This window comes from Zeugodacus cucurbitae, chromosome 5, assembly GCF_028554725.1.
Source record: "Zeugodacus cucurbitae isolate PBARC_wt_2022May chromosome 5, idZeuCucr1.2, whole genome shotgun sequence".
Taxonomy (NCBI): domain Eukaryota; kingdom Metazoa; phylum Arthropoda; class Insecta; order Diptera; family Tephritidae; genus Zeugodacus; species Zeugodacus cucurbitae.
The window spans coordinates 7,379,279-7,393,137 of record NC_071670.1 but is presented as its reverse complement, the minus strand read 5'-3'; the positions used below and the strand labels follow the sequence as shown (position 1 = coordinate 7,393,137).

Sequence of the window (13,859 nt, the reverse complement as noted above, 5' to 3'; positions counted from 1 at the left end):
CATATGCTAGTGACTTATGGCGCGTAAATGACATTTGTCAGTCAATAAAAATGTCAACGCGCATTTGAGGTTGCATAAATTGCTTTGGCGCTCGCGCCCGAAAAATGCGGCAGAAACGTTGCGGTGACAGTCACACTAGTTCGACACGCTTATCATATAGCGCTGTCTTGTTTAGCTTTGACAGCAATTAATTTCCGACTACTTGGCAGCGAAAACGCCATCGCGCGCCTAAATGTATGCTACGCTCGCTTGTGTTTCCCTTCAGTGACGCGCAGTTTTCGACTTTTTTTTTGCTTTTTCCGACAAATTTTTTCAATTAATTAACTTGAAATGTTTGTGTGTCCGAGTTGTTGTTGTTTTTTACGCTTTTGTTGCTTTTTAGTTACTTTCGCGCTAATAATATGTTTTATTAGTTGTTTGTTGTTGCTATTGCCGGCCAGGCTTGCGTGCTTTACGGCACTCTAGCATTAATTTCACTCGATTCACTCGCTCGAATGCGCTCAGCTGATAAATATGCAATCAAATTAAAACAAATTAAACTCGTTTAATTTTAGTTGTTGAGGTTAGTGAACTTTTTCTGGTGATTTCATTTAGATTACAAGCACTAATGTCTTTTATTGCGCGTAATGGGTGTTGAAAATATTTCAGTGTTGCTGGCAATATTTTTCATTTGAATTTTTTATTTTTAATCTTTTGCGGTTGCTACTATCGATTTTTGCTTAATATCTGCGAATTTTGTGAATTTTTTGCCACAGAAATATATTATTTTCACATAAATTTTTGGCTGCGCGCCGGAAGTTCATTGCTTGCTTGCTTTGCTACAAAAAATATCAAAGAAATAGCATTTGCTGCATGTTTTGCGGTTAGCGACATGCTTATACATGCTGCCTTCTCTCTGCGAATGCGCCCAAAATAATGCCAAAAAGTATTATTATGATACGAGCACCTTGTGGTTAGGCAGCGCAATTTTTTTTTTCGTTTGCGCAAAAGTATCGCATTTCTATGCTGAATGTGTGCAGTGTGGATTTTAAGTACAACAACAACAACAATTTTTTAGAAATATGAACAGTAGCGAGTAATGTAACTTAAATAAGGAAAAAAAATTAAAAAATAAAAATAAAAATTTAACAAATATAAAAAATATTAAAGAAAAAAAGAATAAACAAATATATATAAAGAAAATAAAATATAATCAATACATCAATATTTTTTAATGAAAATTTCAAAAAAAATTTAATTTTCATGAAAATTGTAAAAGAAGTTTTCTTGGAAAATTTAATGAAAATAAATTTTTTAGACGGATTTTTCCGCCATTTTTCAATTATAGTTTTTATTTTTTTATTCCAATTATTATTTTTTTTATTAAAATTTGATTTTTTTTTAATTTTTTCACTTATTTTATTTTTATCAATTATTTTTGCTTATTAATTAATTATTATTTTTTTAACATTTTTAAATAATTTAAGTTTTAAAGCAAAATTAAATTTAAATTTATTTTTTAAATTTATTTCAGTTACATTTTAATTATTTTCATTAATGTAATTAAAAATAATAATGGAAGCAACATTTAAATTACGTTTTTTTGTTTTTAATTTTTTCAAATATATTTTGTATTTAGTTTTAAAATAGAAAAATGTTTTAAGTAAGATTTTCCCCACTTTCGCATTTTTTTTTTAATATTAATTTATTAATTTTTTTTTTTTCAATAAAAAATAAATTAATTTCATTAAAAAAAATAATGGAAGTAAAATTTTTTTGAAGAATTTTTTGTTTTTAATTTGTTTAATTAAATTTTGTATGTATTTTTAAATTTAATTTATTTAAAATTTAATTTGTTTAAAATATTATTTTAACGTAAACTTGTGGATTTTCCCATTTTCTCAATTATTTTTTAATACTTTTTAATTAATTATTAAATAATTTTTTTTAATATAATTTTAAAATCTGATTAATAAAAAAATTAATGAAAGCAAAATTTTATGACCAATTTTTGGTTTTTAATTTTCAATAATTTTTATTAAATTATTTTTTTTTATACATATAAAGTTAGTATTATTTGATATTAATATTTCTGAATTTTTAGAGCATAATTTATTTAAGTACATTTTACCCCATTTTAGTCAATTAGTTTTTAATATTTTTTTAATTTAATTTAAAAAATTATGCATTTTTGCTTCCTTTTTTATTTTTTATTTTTTATTTATTATATTTTATATTTGTTTTTCAATAAATTTTTATTTTATAATTTTTTGTTAAATTTATTGTTATTATTTTTTTTAATTTTTAGAGCAAATTTTTAATAAGATTTTTTTTTTTTTAATTTTTTAACCAAATTATTTTTTATAATTTTTGTTTTTAAATTTTTTTAATATTTTTTTAAAGCAAAATTTTTATAAGCACTTTTTATTTAATAAAATTATTTTTTTATAATTTTTGTTTTTAATTTTATTTTTTATTATTTTTTAAAGCAAAATTTTTATAAAATTTTTTTTTTAATAATTCTTTTTTATAATTTTTTTTTTAATTCTTTTAAATTTTACTTTGTATTATTTTTTTAATATTTTAATAACAATTTTTAATATTTTTTTTTATTATTTTTGTTTTTAAATAATTTTTGTTTAATTTATTTTTTTTTTTTCAATATTTGAGTTTTTTGGATTTTTTTACGTTCATCTAAATCAGCATCTCCCACTTAAACCACTTCCATTTTATTTATATTTATTTCTTTATTGTGAACATAATTTATCAACGTATGTACATATTTCCTAACCAGCGCTTATCTCCCAGCCTCCGAAAACACACACATTTGTCTTCATTAAATATTTTCACTTTTATATTTACAACGCTTATTTGTGTAATGTGGTAGCCACAAAACTAAGTGACACTGGCGCCAACGCTTGCGACACACGCACACACAATTAAACAAACAAAGATTTTGATTTCGGGCTGCTGAAACAGCAAATAAATAGTTGCGACAGCCGACAGCAGAGCTTGAATTGGAGAGAAAAGGGCCTAAATGGCGTCAAACAAACGCTTACTTTATGTAGCGCCATCATAAATAAACGAAAGTTTGCATTGCAACAACAATCATTTATATTATTTTCAAGTTTTCAGCAGTTCATGTTGTTGTTGTTGGCTATTTGAATTTTTTTAAATTTTTTTCTACTGTTTCTTACCCTACTTAGCCGCTTATAGGTGACAGCCAGACACCTTCACGGCGGCTACCAGGCTTTACGCGCCACACTGGCACCGAAAAAAAATATGCAGCTTTTTGAAATAAAAAAAAATTTAAAATCAAAAAAATATGAATTTAAATATTTGTTGCCCGCAGGCTGTGCGCGGCAGTCAGCAAAAGTCTCAAAAAATTCAAATTCATTTTTTTTTTATTTACACAGTTAATGCTTAGCTATGCTTGTATTTGTTGTATTTATATGTTGTTGTTGTTTTGTGTTTATTTCTGCATTTTTCTAACTACTTGTTGTTTTTTCCCATACTCTCAAAAATAAATGCCCACTTTGTTCAACAAACACTTGCCGTGTTGTTGTTGTATGAAAATCACTTTATCTGCTTGGCAAATAGTTGGCAAATACAAATTTCCTGTCTGCCATATATGACACATAACTTCAACTGTTTGTTGGTATAGTGGCATCACTTGCGTTTTGGCCGTACACTTGCTGCAGCGCGCTCTTTCACACGGCCGCATATATATAAATTGTTGTGATTTTTGTTTGTTCTTGTTGTTTTTTTATTCTTCTTAATATCTCTTTGTTTTAATAGGCGCGCTGACGCCGGCGCCGCCATAACACATAGTCATTTCGGGTCCAGTCCTTCCATCATCAGCATTTATTTGCACACTTGCCACAGCCGCCACAGCCAGCGATACGGTAGCACAGTGGAGACTACTTAAGTAGTCTTTGCTTGCATTGCAGTTTTGTCAACCATTTGGTGGCGGCGGTATTTGCTTTGTTCGCATTAATGTCGTTTTTGTTGTTGATTTTCAGATTTTTTCGGATCTTTTGTTGTTTTAATTTGTTGTTTGTTGTTGTTGTCGAAAAAATTGTTGTTTTATATTATTTTCTTGTTGCTTTGTCAACAAGCTGCAACTACTGTTGTGGTTAAGTCAGATTTTTCATATGTTGTTATTTTCCTTAATTGTTGTTGTTATTGTAATGTATTTTTGTTGTTGCTTTAACTTATTGTTATTTTTTGCTTTCTGTCGTATCAGCAACTTTTTTAGTTAGTCTTGATTTTTTTATGTTGTTGTTGTTTTATAAACTTGTTGTAATTGTCGTTGTTGCTTTGCCAGCAAGTAAATTTTGCTCTTTTCCACTCATCATCATTTGTTGTTGTTTTATTTTATTTTTTTATTGTTGTTGTTTCTTTATTTTATTTTATTTCTTGGTTGTTGTTATTTTTTACATTTTTGTATTTTCTTCTTGTTGCTTTTACCTTCAAGTTCCAGCTTCTTTAGCGTCAACTTCTTGCTCGTTTTTACACTTTTGTCATTTATTGCTTTATAACCTCATCCATGTGTGTGTGTGTGTACGGGTCTCATTATTAGCCGCCATTGCCACCGGTTTTACTGCTGCATATTAATTTTGCTGCCTCTCCTACCTCACTCAACACGCTTGACATTCATTCACTAACCATTTTACTTTGGGTCCCTACTTTAGTTTGGGCTTGACAAGAAACACAAAAAAAGACTCGTCTTAGCAGCTACTGGCCTTTAGTTTTAGCACCATGTTGGTGGTGTTGTTGTTGTTGTTGTTGCTTAACAAAATATAATCTCTTGTTGTGTTGTGTGATTTTGTTGTTGTTGCTTTAGTTGACATTCATTTGGCTCATACAAATATTTTACTATACTTTAGTTGGCATTAAATATTTGGAGGGTTTCAGATTTCGGGGCATTGAGGGAGTAAATTATGGTGGAAGAGCTGACATTTGTGGGGTTTGGATTTAGAAGAAACTATAAAAATATCGTTGCTAATTCTTGGAAGAACCCAAACATTTCAAAAAATGTAATGAAATTATTGATAATTTCGAAAGTAAAGAAGTTATCGGATTGTCATGTATGAGTCTCATTTGATTTGGAGTTAGAAGAAACAACAAAAATTTCGTTGCTAACTCTTGGAAGAACATAAAAAGCTCAAAAAATATAATGAAATTATTGATAATTTCCAAAAAAAGAAGTTATCGAATTGTCATGTGTGCGTCTCATTTGAAAATGACAACGAAAAGACACCGAAAATTAATTATAAATATATTCAAAATATGCTAAAAACATATAATAAACTGAAAATAACAAAATTTTTAATTAAAATTGCTAAAATTTATCGGAAACTACATTCTAGTAAAGTTATCGATATGTCATGGAACCTTTATATATGAATTTTTACATGTTCAAATAAAATTATACGCGTTAAAGTCTCAATACAGTTGAAATGTACAGCTCAAAGCCATTCTTTCTACTTTCAAATGAACAAATATTATACCATATAAGGCATGTTATCGAATTGTCATTCTTACATGTATGCAAATTATTATCCCAAATAAGCACACAAAAAAGCAGTCAGGGACTTATTTACAGTATTATCGAGGTAGCATAAATATTATAGTAAAAAATATATATATATTTGTGAATATAATATCGATAAAAATCATATTATCGATTAGTAATACATCATTTATATATGCTAAATGTATTTTTAATGCTGTTTTATAGGTGTTTAAAGTCAAGTAACATCTAATGTATCTTAAAAATTAAGTCATCGGTGTTTTATTCCTGTTTGACAGTTGTTATCGAATTGTCATGAGTTAAATTTTTGAAGTAATAGCCAAAAAAGAAGTCAAATATCTACACAAGCGCATATTTGAACATATTTAGCTGCTATATCTCTCAAAAAGAGTGCTTGTGTAGCGGTACTAGGCAATATAGTAACAGTTATCGAAGTGTCACGTATGATTTTGGACGTGTTTTATAGAATAAACACTGACATACATGGAGAACATGGTGCTAGTCATTTTACTAAAGTTCTTTGTGCATTACTGAATTGCTATCGAAGTGTCAATATAGTTATCGATTGGTTATCGAACTGTCATGAATTTTTTTAAGTAATTAAAAACGTAGAAATAGATTGTGTTTGCATTCTATTACAACAATATGTATCTTATCTGTAAATAATTTTCTTGTTAATATTAATTCTAATTTATCGAACCGTCATGTAATGCCATTTTTCGTATGTAGGAATCTAAAAATAAGTTACAAATGTTTGTAAATGATTGAGCTTACATTTTAACATGTATTTACATTAAATATTAAGAAAAATTTGCGCATTGACTCCCTACAAATTGTGTTATCGAGTTGTCATGAATTTTTTTTTTTTTTAAATATCGACAATTTTGAGCAAAAATTGTATGCTAATGTATTGTAATGGCTTGTTTTCAAAGTATTCTTAACAGATTAGCAGCATTAGGTTTGACAAACTCAGGTGAGCCAATTTATCGAACTGTCATGTTTTCGTTTTTTGTTCAAATATTTTATACTAATGTATTGTAATGGCTAGTTTTCAAAGTATTCTTAACAGATTAGCAGCATTAGGTTTGACAAACTCACGTGAGCCAATTTATCGAACTGTCATGTTTTCGTTTTTTCATTATAAATATAAAAAAATAAGTTCAAAGCCCTCAAATAAAATTTTTTTCTTTAAACCATTGAAATAATTAGTTGAATTCGCCTGCCACAACTACAAAATGTGGAAATCTCAGTCAAAAAACAATTCTTTCAACTGCCCCAACGACTTTTCCGCCACCAACTGCCTAGTTCAACAAATATTTACTTATGCGTTTCATTCAATACACGCACTCAACTTGCTGCCACACAAAACTAAAAGCAAAAAAAAAAAACAAATATTCATGCAACTCAAACCGCCAGCAAGTGCACTGACATTTCCACAACGCCAACAACTGTTTATTTGCCGCATCTTCTGCTTCCTACGTACACTCTGCACTGTATTATTTTGCTTGCTTTCATTTTTGCTTTGTTGACCGTTTTGTTTTTGTTTTGTGGCACGCTGATTTTGTAGCGCCATTAAGCTACTTAAATTTCACAACCACAGCGCACAACTGTAAGCAAACACACTATGCAAATATTTGTTAAACAAACAACAACAACAAAGTTGCCAAACCCTCGCATGCATACACACATACATACGTATGTACAATGCACAAGTGTAATACGCAAGTAATATTGGAATGTCATTTTAGCTGCCGCATACACATTTTTTCTAACCACAAACGGATTTTCGTTGGTTTTTTTCGGGAATTTTATCGAAAAATTTCATGCGAGCGTTAATTTGCGGTTAGTTTGCTGACACTTATTTGATAAATATGAGATTTTATGGACAAAAATAAATCGCAGAAATAAGTTTGGCAAACTTATATTCTCTGGAGTATAATTTGCTTTGAAGCAAAAAAATAATTTACTAATTTAAAAATTTTTCTTTGGAAAATAATGTCGAAAAAAAATTAAAAAAATTTAAATTTCTTAAAAAAATAAATTATAAAAAATTAAATTAAAATAAAAATTTTAAATTATTTTATAAAAAAAAGCACAAAAAATTCAAAATTAATTTTTCTAAAAATATTAAAATTCATTTTGAAAATTATTATTTTTTTTTATTTAAAAAATTATTGTTTCAAATTAATAACTTCATATCATTATTTTTTATTGATAAAAAAATATTTTTGAAAATTTTGTTAAAATTTTTTAAAAAATATTTAAAAATTTCTTTAAAAAATGTATTTTAAAAGCTAAAAAATGTTTTTGAAATATTTATGAAAATTAATTTTTTCACTTGAAAATTTTTATATTTTTATTTCGCAATTTTATTGTTTTGCCAAACACTCTACTTTCTTTCTCTTCTCTCTACAACCGCACGCCCCCAATTTTTTGTCAATTACCTCGCGCTAGCGCCATTTGAAGTCTTTCTTTGAGCACCCAAAGCCTTTGTAGACTTTTCTGAAAAGATTTCCCCAACAACAACACACTTAACGGTGCGGTTGCGCAGTTACCACAAAGAAGGAAAAGATGAAATTCCAACAACAAATAGTTAAAGAAATCTGTCTTTAAAGAAAATCCGCCCGAAAAAGGCACACTCAACGGCGGTAAATGACAATTGTCAATTGACAATTGACAGCCGCTTGAGTGCTCGCTCACAATGGTGAGTGATGATGAGCGGCAGCGAACGTTTTGTCAGCGGCACACACAGGCAATGACACTCGAGTACACGTGTACTGACAAAGGTGGTAACTGATATGGCTGCAGATAGGAGATCTAAGCAGCTGGAAGTGGATTAGCGGCGGTGTGGAGGTGAAAAAAATAAGAAAAAATTAGATAAAAAAATAAGAAAATAGAAAAAATGTTAGAAGATTGGTAAATGATGTCAAACGATTTTTGTGACAATGCAAAGCCGGTTGCCCGCTCTCTTAGCATGCGCTCAAGCGTATGAGCAGGTGTTGCGGGCGAATGCGTAAAAGGGTTAATTGATAGAAAATCTCATATTTTTTTTTTAAGTGTCGAAGAAGAAATAATAATTATTTATTTTTGCAAATTGGAAATTAAATGAAATCAAAAACAAATTCTTCAATTATTTTATAAAAAATTTCTAAAAATCGTTTGCATTTTTTTTTTAATTTTTGAAGTATTTAATAAATTTTTAAAATAAATATTTTAGTTTGGATAATAATTATTGTAAAATTTAACCAATTTTTTTTTAACTTTTATATTTTTTTTGTAAAAAGGTCTCAGCACTCATTTTTCTTTTTTCGTTTCAGATAAAAATTAATCTGGTAAGTTCAAACATTTTAAAATTTAATCATAAATAAATTTTTAGAAAATATTTTTTTCGTATTTTTTTCATACATTTTTAGCAAATTTTTTGTAAAAAATTTTATTTATAGAATTTTAAGGAGTCTGTGTGAAAGGATTTAATACAAGATTTTTCGAAAATATTTTTTCAGATTTTACAAAAATATTGTATTTAAAAATTTTACATATATTTTTTTATCTTACAAAAAATTTTTACCATTTTTAACATTTCTAAAAAAATGTTATCATAATTTTTTCATAGTTTTTCGAATTTACGAAAATATTGTACTTTTTTCATTTTATTTAGAATCTGAGCCTACTCTAACTTTGTATTGCGCTCCACCTTACTCCTCACACATAACTCACATCCCTGCAATATCTTCGAAAAATTAAATTTCCCCTTACGCTCCAGAAATTTGTCATTCCTACTACTGCTTACAGTCCTCCAACTACGTCTTACTTGCCACATTTTAATTTCAAAAGAAATTATCCCTGCTGAGTACCTTTTCCCTAACACAAATCCCATTGTGGCGGTACGCCTTTCAGCTACGCCCTCGAAAAAAGAAAATAAATCTACTTACCCTTAGCCTACTCTTTACCTCAAACACTCAGCGCTTACTACCTTTTTGTCCTGCGCTTTGTTGCTCACTTTAAGACGCAATACGCCCCAAATCCGAGCTCGGTTTTGTTGGTTTCCTTTAAGATTTCCCCCAAAAAGAATTTCAGCTTGCTTTCTTTTGGTTACTTTTCTTCTGCCGACCGTACGTTGAAGTCTGAACAGCAGGGGGTTGCCATAGTTGACATTAATTTCTATTGTTGGACCATTTAATTCCATGTTAACATACACAATTATATGCATGGGAGTTTCATGTCTAACTTTTCCCTAAATTCTTATTTTCTTATAATTTTTTATGTCGAAATGGGTCACTTTAAAGACACAAACATTAAATTTATTCATATTTTTCCGAAAAGTATTTTTTAAACAATTCCGATATTTTTAAAGAATCTGTTTTCAAAAGTATTTTTCTAAACTTTTTCAAATTTTTTTTTTCAAAAACATTTTTCAAAATTTATTTTCAAAAATATTTTTCAAAAATTATTTTCAAAACTTTATTTTCAAAAACATTTTTCAAAAATTATTTTCAAAACTATTTTTTTTTAAGTTTTTCAATACTAAAATAATATTTTTTTTTTCAAAAGTATTTTTCTAAACTTTTCAAAAATATTTTTAAAAAATTTGTTTTCAAAATATTTTTCAAAAATTTCTTTAAAATTTATTTTCAGAAGTATTTCTAAAGTTTTTTTATTATGTTTTTCAAAAATATTTTCAAAAACATTTTTTCAAAATTTTTTTAGAAATTATTTTTCACATTTTTTTTTCGAAATATACTAGATTAAGAAAAAATATGATTTCATACTTTTTATTTTCGAATATTTTTGAAACTGCAATTTTTCGGCATACTCTCAGTCTCACGAGTATCCCAACTGCTAGTACCAGCCTCCCAAGGCACTCTATGATTTATTTACAAACACCGCGCGGCAATTCCCACTTTGATGCCGCCGACAGCGCAATTGTTGTGGGCGCAGAAAGGACCCTAAGCGCAGCATGCGGTGCTAGTTTGCTGTCAACTGTCTTCGAAAACGCCAGTTATTTACTAACTTTCTTCTACCATCTCCTTGTAATCTTCTTGTCTTCCCTTATTCGCTCAGGCTATTCAACGAATTTGTCTACTGCCTGTCAACAGACGCCTGCGCCCGCTGTGCAGCAGCGCTCCTACGCTCATTATCACCGGGCCACTGTTGAGCCGCTGTCGCTGCACAATGGCCAACCGCAAAACAGGCATTCTCATACAATTAGAATTTGTCTTCACATAAATGGAGTGCAACAACAAATAAAGTACAACAACAATTGTATGCAACTACTCGTTTGTGCAACATTTGGGCCACACTCTCCATAGCAGGCTCGGCTTAATGAGTCACTCATGCGACAGACAGTTGTGGCATTTTAGCCGCAGGAGGTGCATCTATGTAGCAACACTAACAACAACAAACAACAAAGCAGCTGATCGTTACTGCAGCAGGCAGCTTCAGCTTGCCTTGCCCAGCGCCTACTTTCACTGCTAACTGTTTGTTGTTGCAACACAAAAGTAATTACGCTGCACGCAGTCGAATCATTTTCGGTGCGGTTTCGTATGTGGCGCCTCCACACAAACACATAAATATTTCCTTTTTAATGCCAAAAAGGTTTGCTTACAACAAAAAGTAATTGTTTGTTGTTGTTATTATTTCTTTTCCTGCATATTAAGTTGTTTCTCATCATCTCAGCTTCAATCATTTTCAAAGTCTTGTTTGGACTTTTGTTCTTATTTTTGTTTTTGTTTTGTTGTGTGTTGGACCTCGTATGTGTCTCTTTGGCTAATTGAGTTGTACTACATGATCATATCATGGTAATGAATGTGGCAATTATGTTGGGGCTTAAAGTGAATGACTTGGAGTGACCAAGCGCAAGTGATGCTTGTTATGCTGGACACTTGTATATGCAACATTTTTGAATTTATTTTTTATAAAAATATTTTCTTGCAGTTGAAAATTAAAAAAAAAAAATTTTTACATTTTTAAAATTTGTTAAGAAAAAAAATTGTTTTTAAAATTTTTTAAAATATTTCTTTAAATTTTTAAAATTTAAATTTATTTGAAAATGTAAAAAAAAATTTAAAAATTCAAAATTTCTAAATTTTTTTTTTGGAATTTTTTTTATTTGAGAAGACGTTCGATCACGCAAATTGTATTATTTACGTGCAAAAAACAAATTTAAACTAATATTGACATTTTGGGAGAGTTTTAACCTTGAAAAATTGAAATCTGAAGAAAAAAATATTTAGTTTTTTTTATTTTAACTAACCTTTTTTAATTTTTTTCTAATTTTAATAAATTTAAAAAGTTCAGTGAAATTTTCATTTTCATTATAAAAATATTTGTAAAAATGTTATTTCAAATTATTTTTAATTTTAATAAATTTTCAAAATTTAGAAAAAATCTTTTTCTATATAGAAATATTTTATGAAATGTATTGTGACGAAATAGATATAGAAAGAAGAAAAATAATTTCATTAGTTTTAAAATTTTTTTCGTTTTTAAAATGATTGACTTTTTAATAATTTGCATATATTTTCAAAAATTTTTAGTAAAAAATTTTTTTTTGTTGGATTATGAAATTTTTTTGATAAAAGAACTTGAATTAAATAAATTTTTTTTTTGATTTCTTTCTAATTTTAATAAATTTTCAAAGTTTTGAAAAAATCGTTTTCAGTATAGAAATATTTTTAGATATTTATTTTGGAAAAACTGCCACAGAAAGAAGAAACTAAATTTCATTAGTTTTGAAACTTTTTTCGATTTTCAAGTTTTTTAAATTTTTTTTCTATATTTCATACTTTCTCATAATTTTTAAAATTTTCATATATAAATTTTTTATTTTTTTTAGTAAAATATTTTTTTGTGCAGTTATTAAATTTATTGATAAAAAAGCTTAAATTAAACAAAAAATTATTTTGATTTGAAATTTTTTTAAATAGTATTTTTATTAATTTTATTGTAATTTTTTAATAAGTTTTATTAATAACATATTTATAGATTTTTTTATTTTTTAATTATGAATATTTTCTTAATTTTTTATTTTAATTTGTTTTTTTTTTTTTAATTTTTCGAATATGTAAAATATCAAACTTTTTTGGAGACATTTACCTCCAGCTGTACTACAAAAACGAAAAATTTTCTCACCACCACATTCGAATGCCATTTTTGCCCACTTTTATTAGAATTAACGCACTAAAAATTTTCTTCACACCCCACCAACCAACAAACAATTCATGCCTCACAAACATTCATTACGCCTTTCAAAGTACACAAGGTGCCAGCAAATTACGCAAATCAAGTATTTGGCACAAAATTAAATTTTCAGCTAAGTCACACCTAGTTTTTTTTTTGTTTTTTTTTTTCTTCTCGCTCATTTGCATGAAAATGCTTTTTTACCGGTAAATATATGCGTTCACTTGTTTTTTGGCTCTTTTGTATTTGTTTTGAGGCGACATTTTGCTATTTGCTTGCTCTAATGGACATTATTTAAATATAGGCGCCTAGGGGTATGCTACACTAAATTTTGCTAGGCGCTGTTAGGTGTTGAATTTGTAGGTAATGAAAGGGTTTTTTGGACGCTATTTCACTTGTGGAGTGAAATATTACACTTAGGAAGTTTGTTGTTGTATTTATGTAGGTATTTTGTTGGTATGTGTGTAGTTTAAGGATATTAAGGCATATGCTACAAGTAAAGTTGTATACTGCTGTGTGTGAGTGCGAGTGTGTGTGTGCGTTTAATACACAAATAGTTTTGCATGCGCGAACATATTTTCATGTTTTGCTTTGTGTAAATTTTTTTTTACAATTTTTTCTAGATTTTTTTATTTTTTTTATTTCTTTTTCGCATTTTCCTTTTGCTTCCACAACAAAAGCGCATATTTTTGCTGTTGCTGTTACACGCCATGCTTGTACATAAAATTCTTTCGTTGGAATTTTTCACCTTTCCTCGACTTTTATTACAACCTTCAACTATTTGCTGCCAGCCACTTGGCCTACACACCTTTTCGCTTGAAATATTTTTTTACAACCTTTTTACACGTCTGGCGCAGTAAAACTATTTGCTGAGCGCGTACTTTGTTATTTTCTATTTTGTTTTTATATAGTTGTTGTTGTTTTCATATATTTGTTGTTGTTGTTTTTATTTTGTTATACTTTTTGCCAGCAGTGAAATATGGCCGCGTTAAAGAGGTCCGAAATACTTGACATGACACCAGTCGCGCCAGTACTACCACCAACAACAACAACTATGGAAAACTAGCTATAATAATAACAACAACAACGTGTATTAATGTACCAAGTGGCTCAAATCTAATTTACATAATGTTTTTAACGCGTACATTTGACACTATCAGCGTTA

General features: G+C 28.4%; 2 protein-coding genes across 6 annotated transcripts in view; one reads left to right on the top strand and one right to left on the bottom strand.

Moving 5' to 3' along the window:
- LOC105218490 (optomotor-blind protein) overlaps positions 1-13,859 on the bottom strand; it is a 243,750-nt gene that overhangs the window by 85,533 nt on the left and 144,358 nt on the right. The gene's annotated exons all lie outside the window — the stretch shown is intronic.
- LOC128922326 (uncharacterized) overlaps positions 1-13,859 on the top strand; it is a 323,101-nt gene that overhangs the window by 246,368 nt on the left and 62,874 nt on the right. For both annotated transcript variants that reach the window (XR_008471557.1, XM_054232397.1), the window contains exon 5: positions 8,833-8,847. Coding sequence is in view for 1 of the 2 variants with exons in the window: in XM_054232397.1 (XP_054088372.1) it covers positions 8,833-8,847 (15 nt within the window). In the remaining variant the exon portion in view is untranslated. The remainder of the gene's footprint in view (positions 1-8,832; positions 8,848-13,859) is intronic.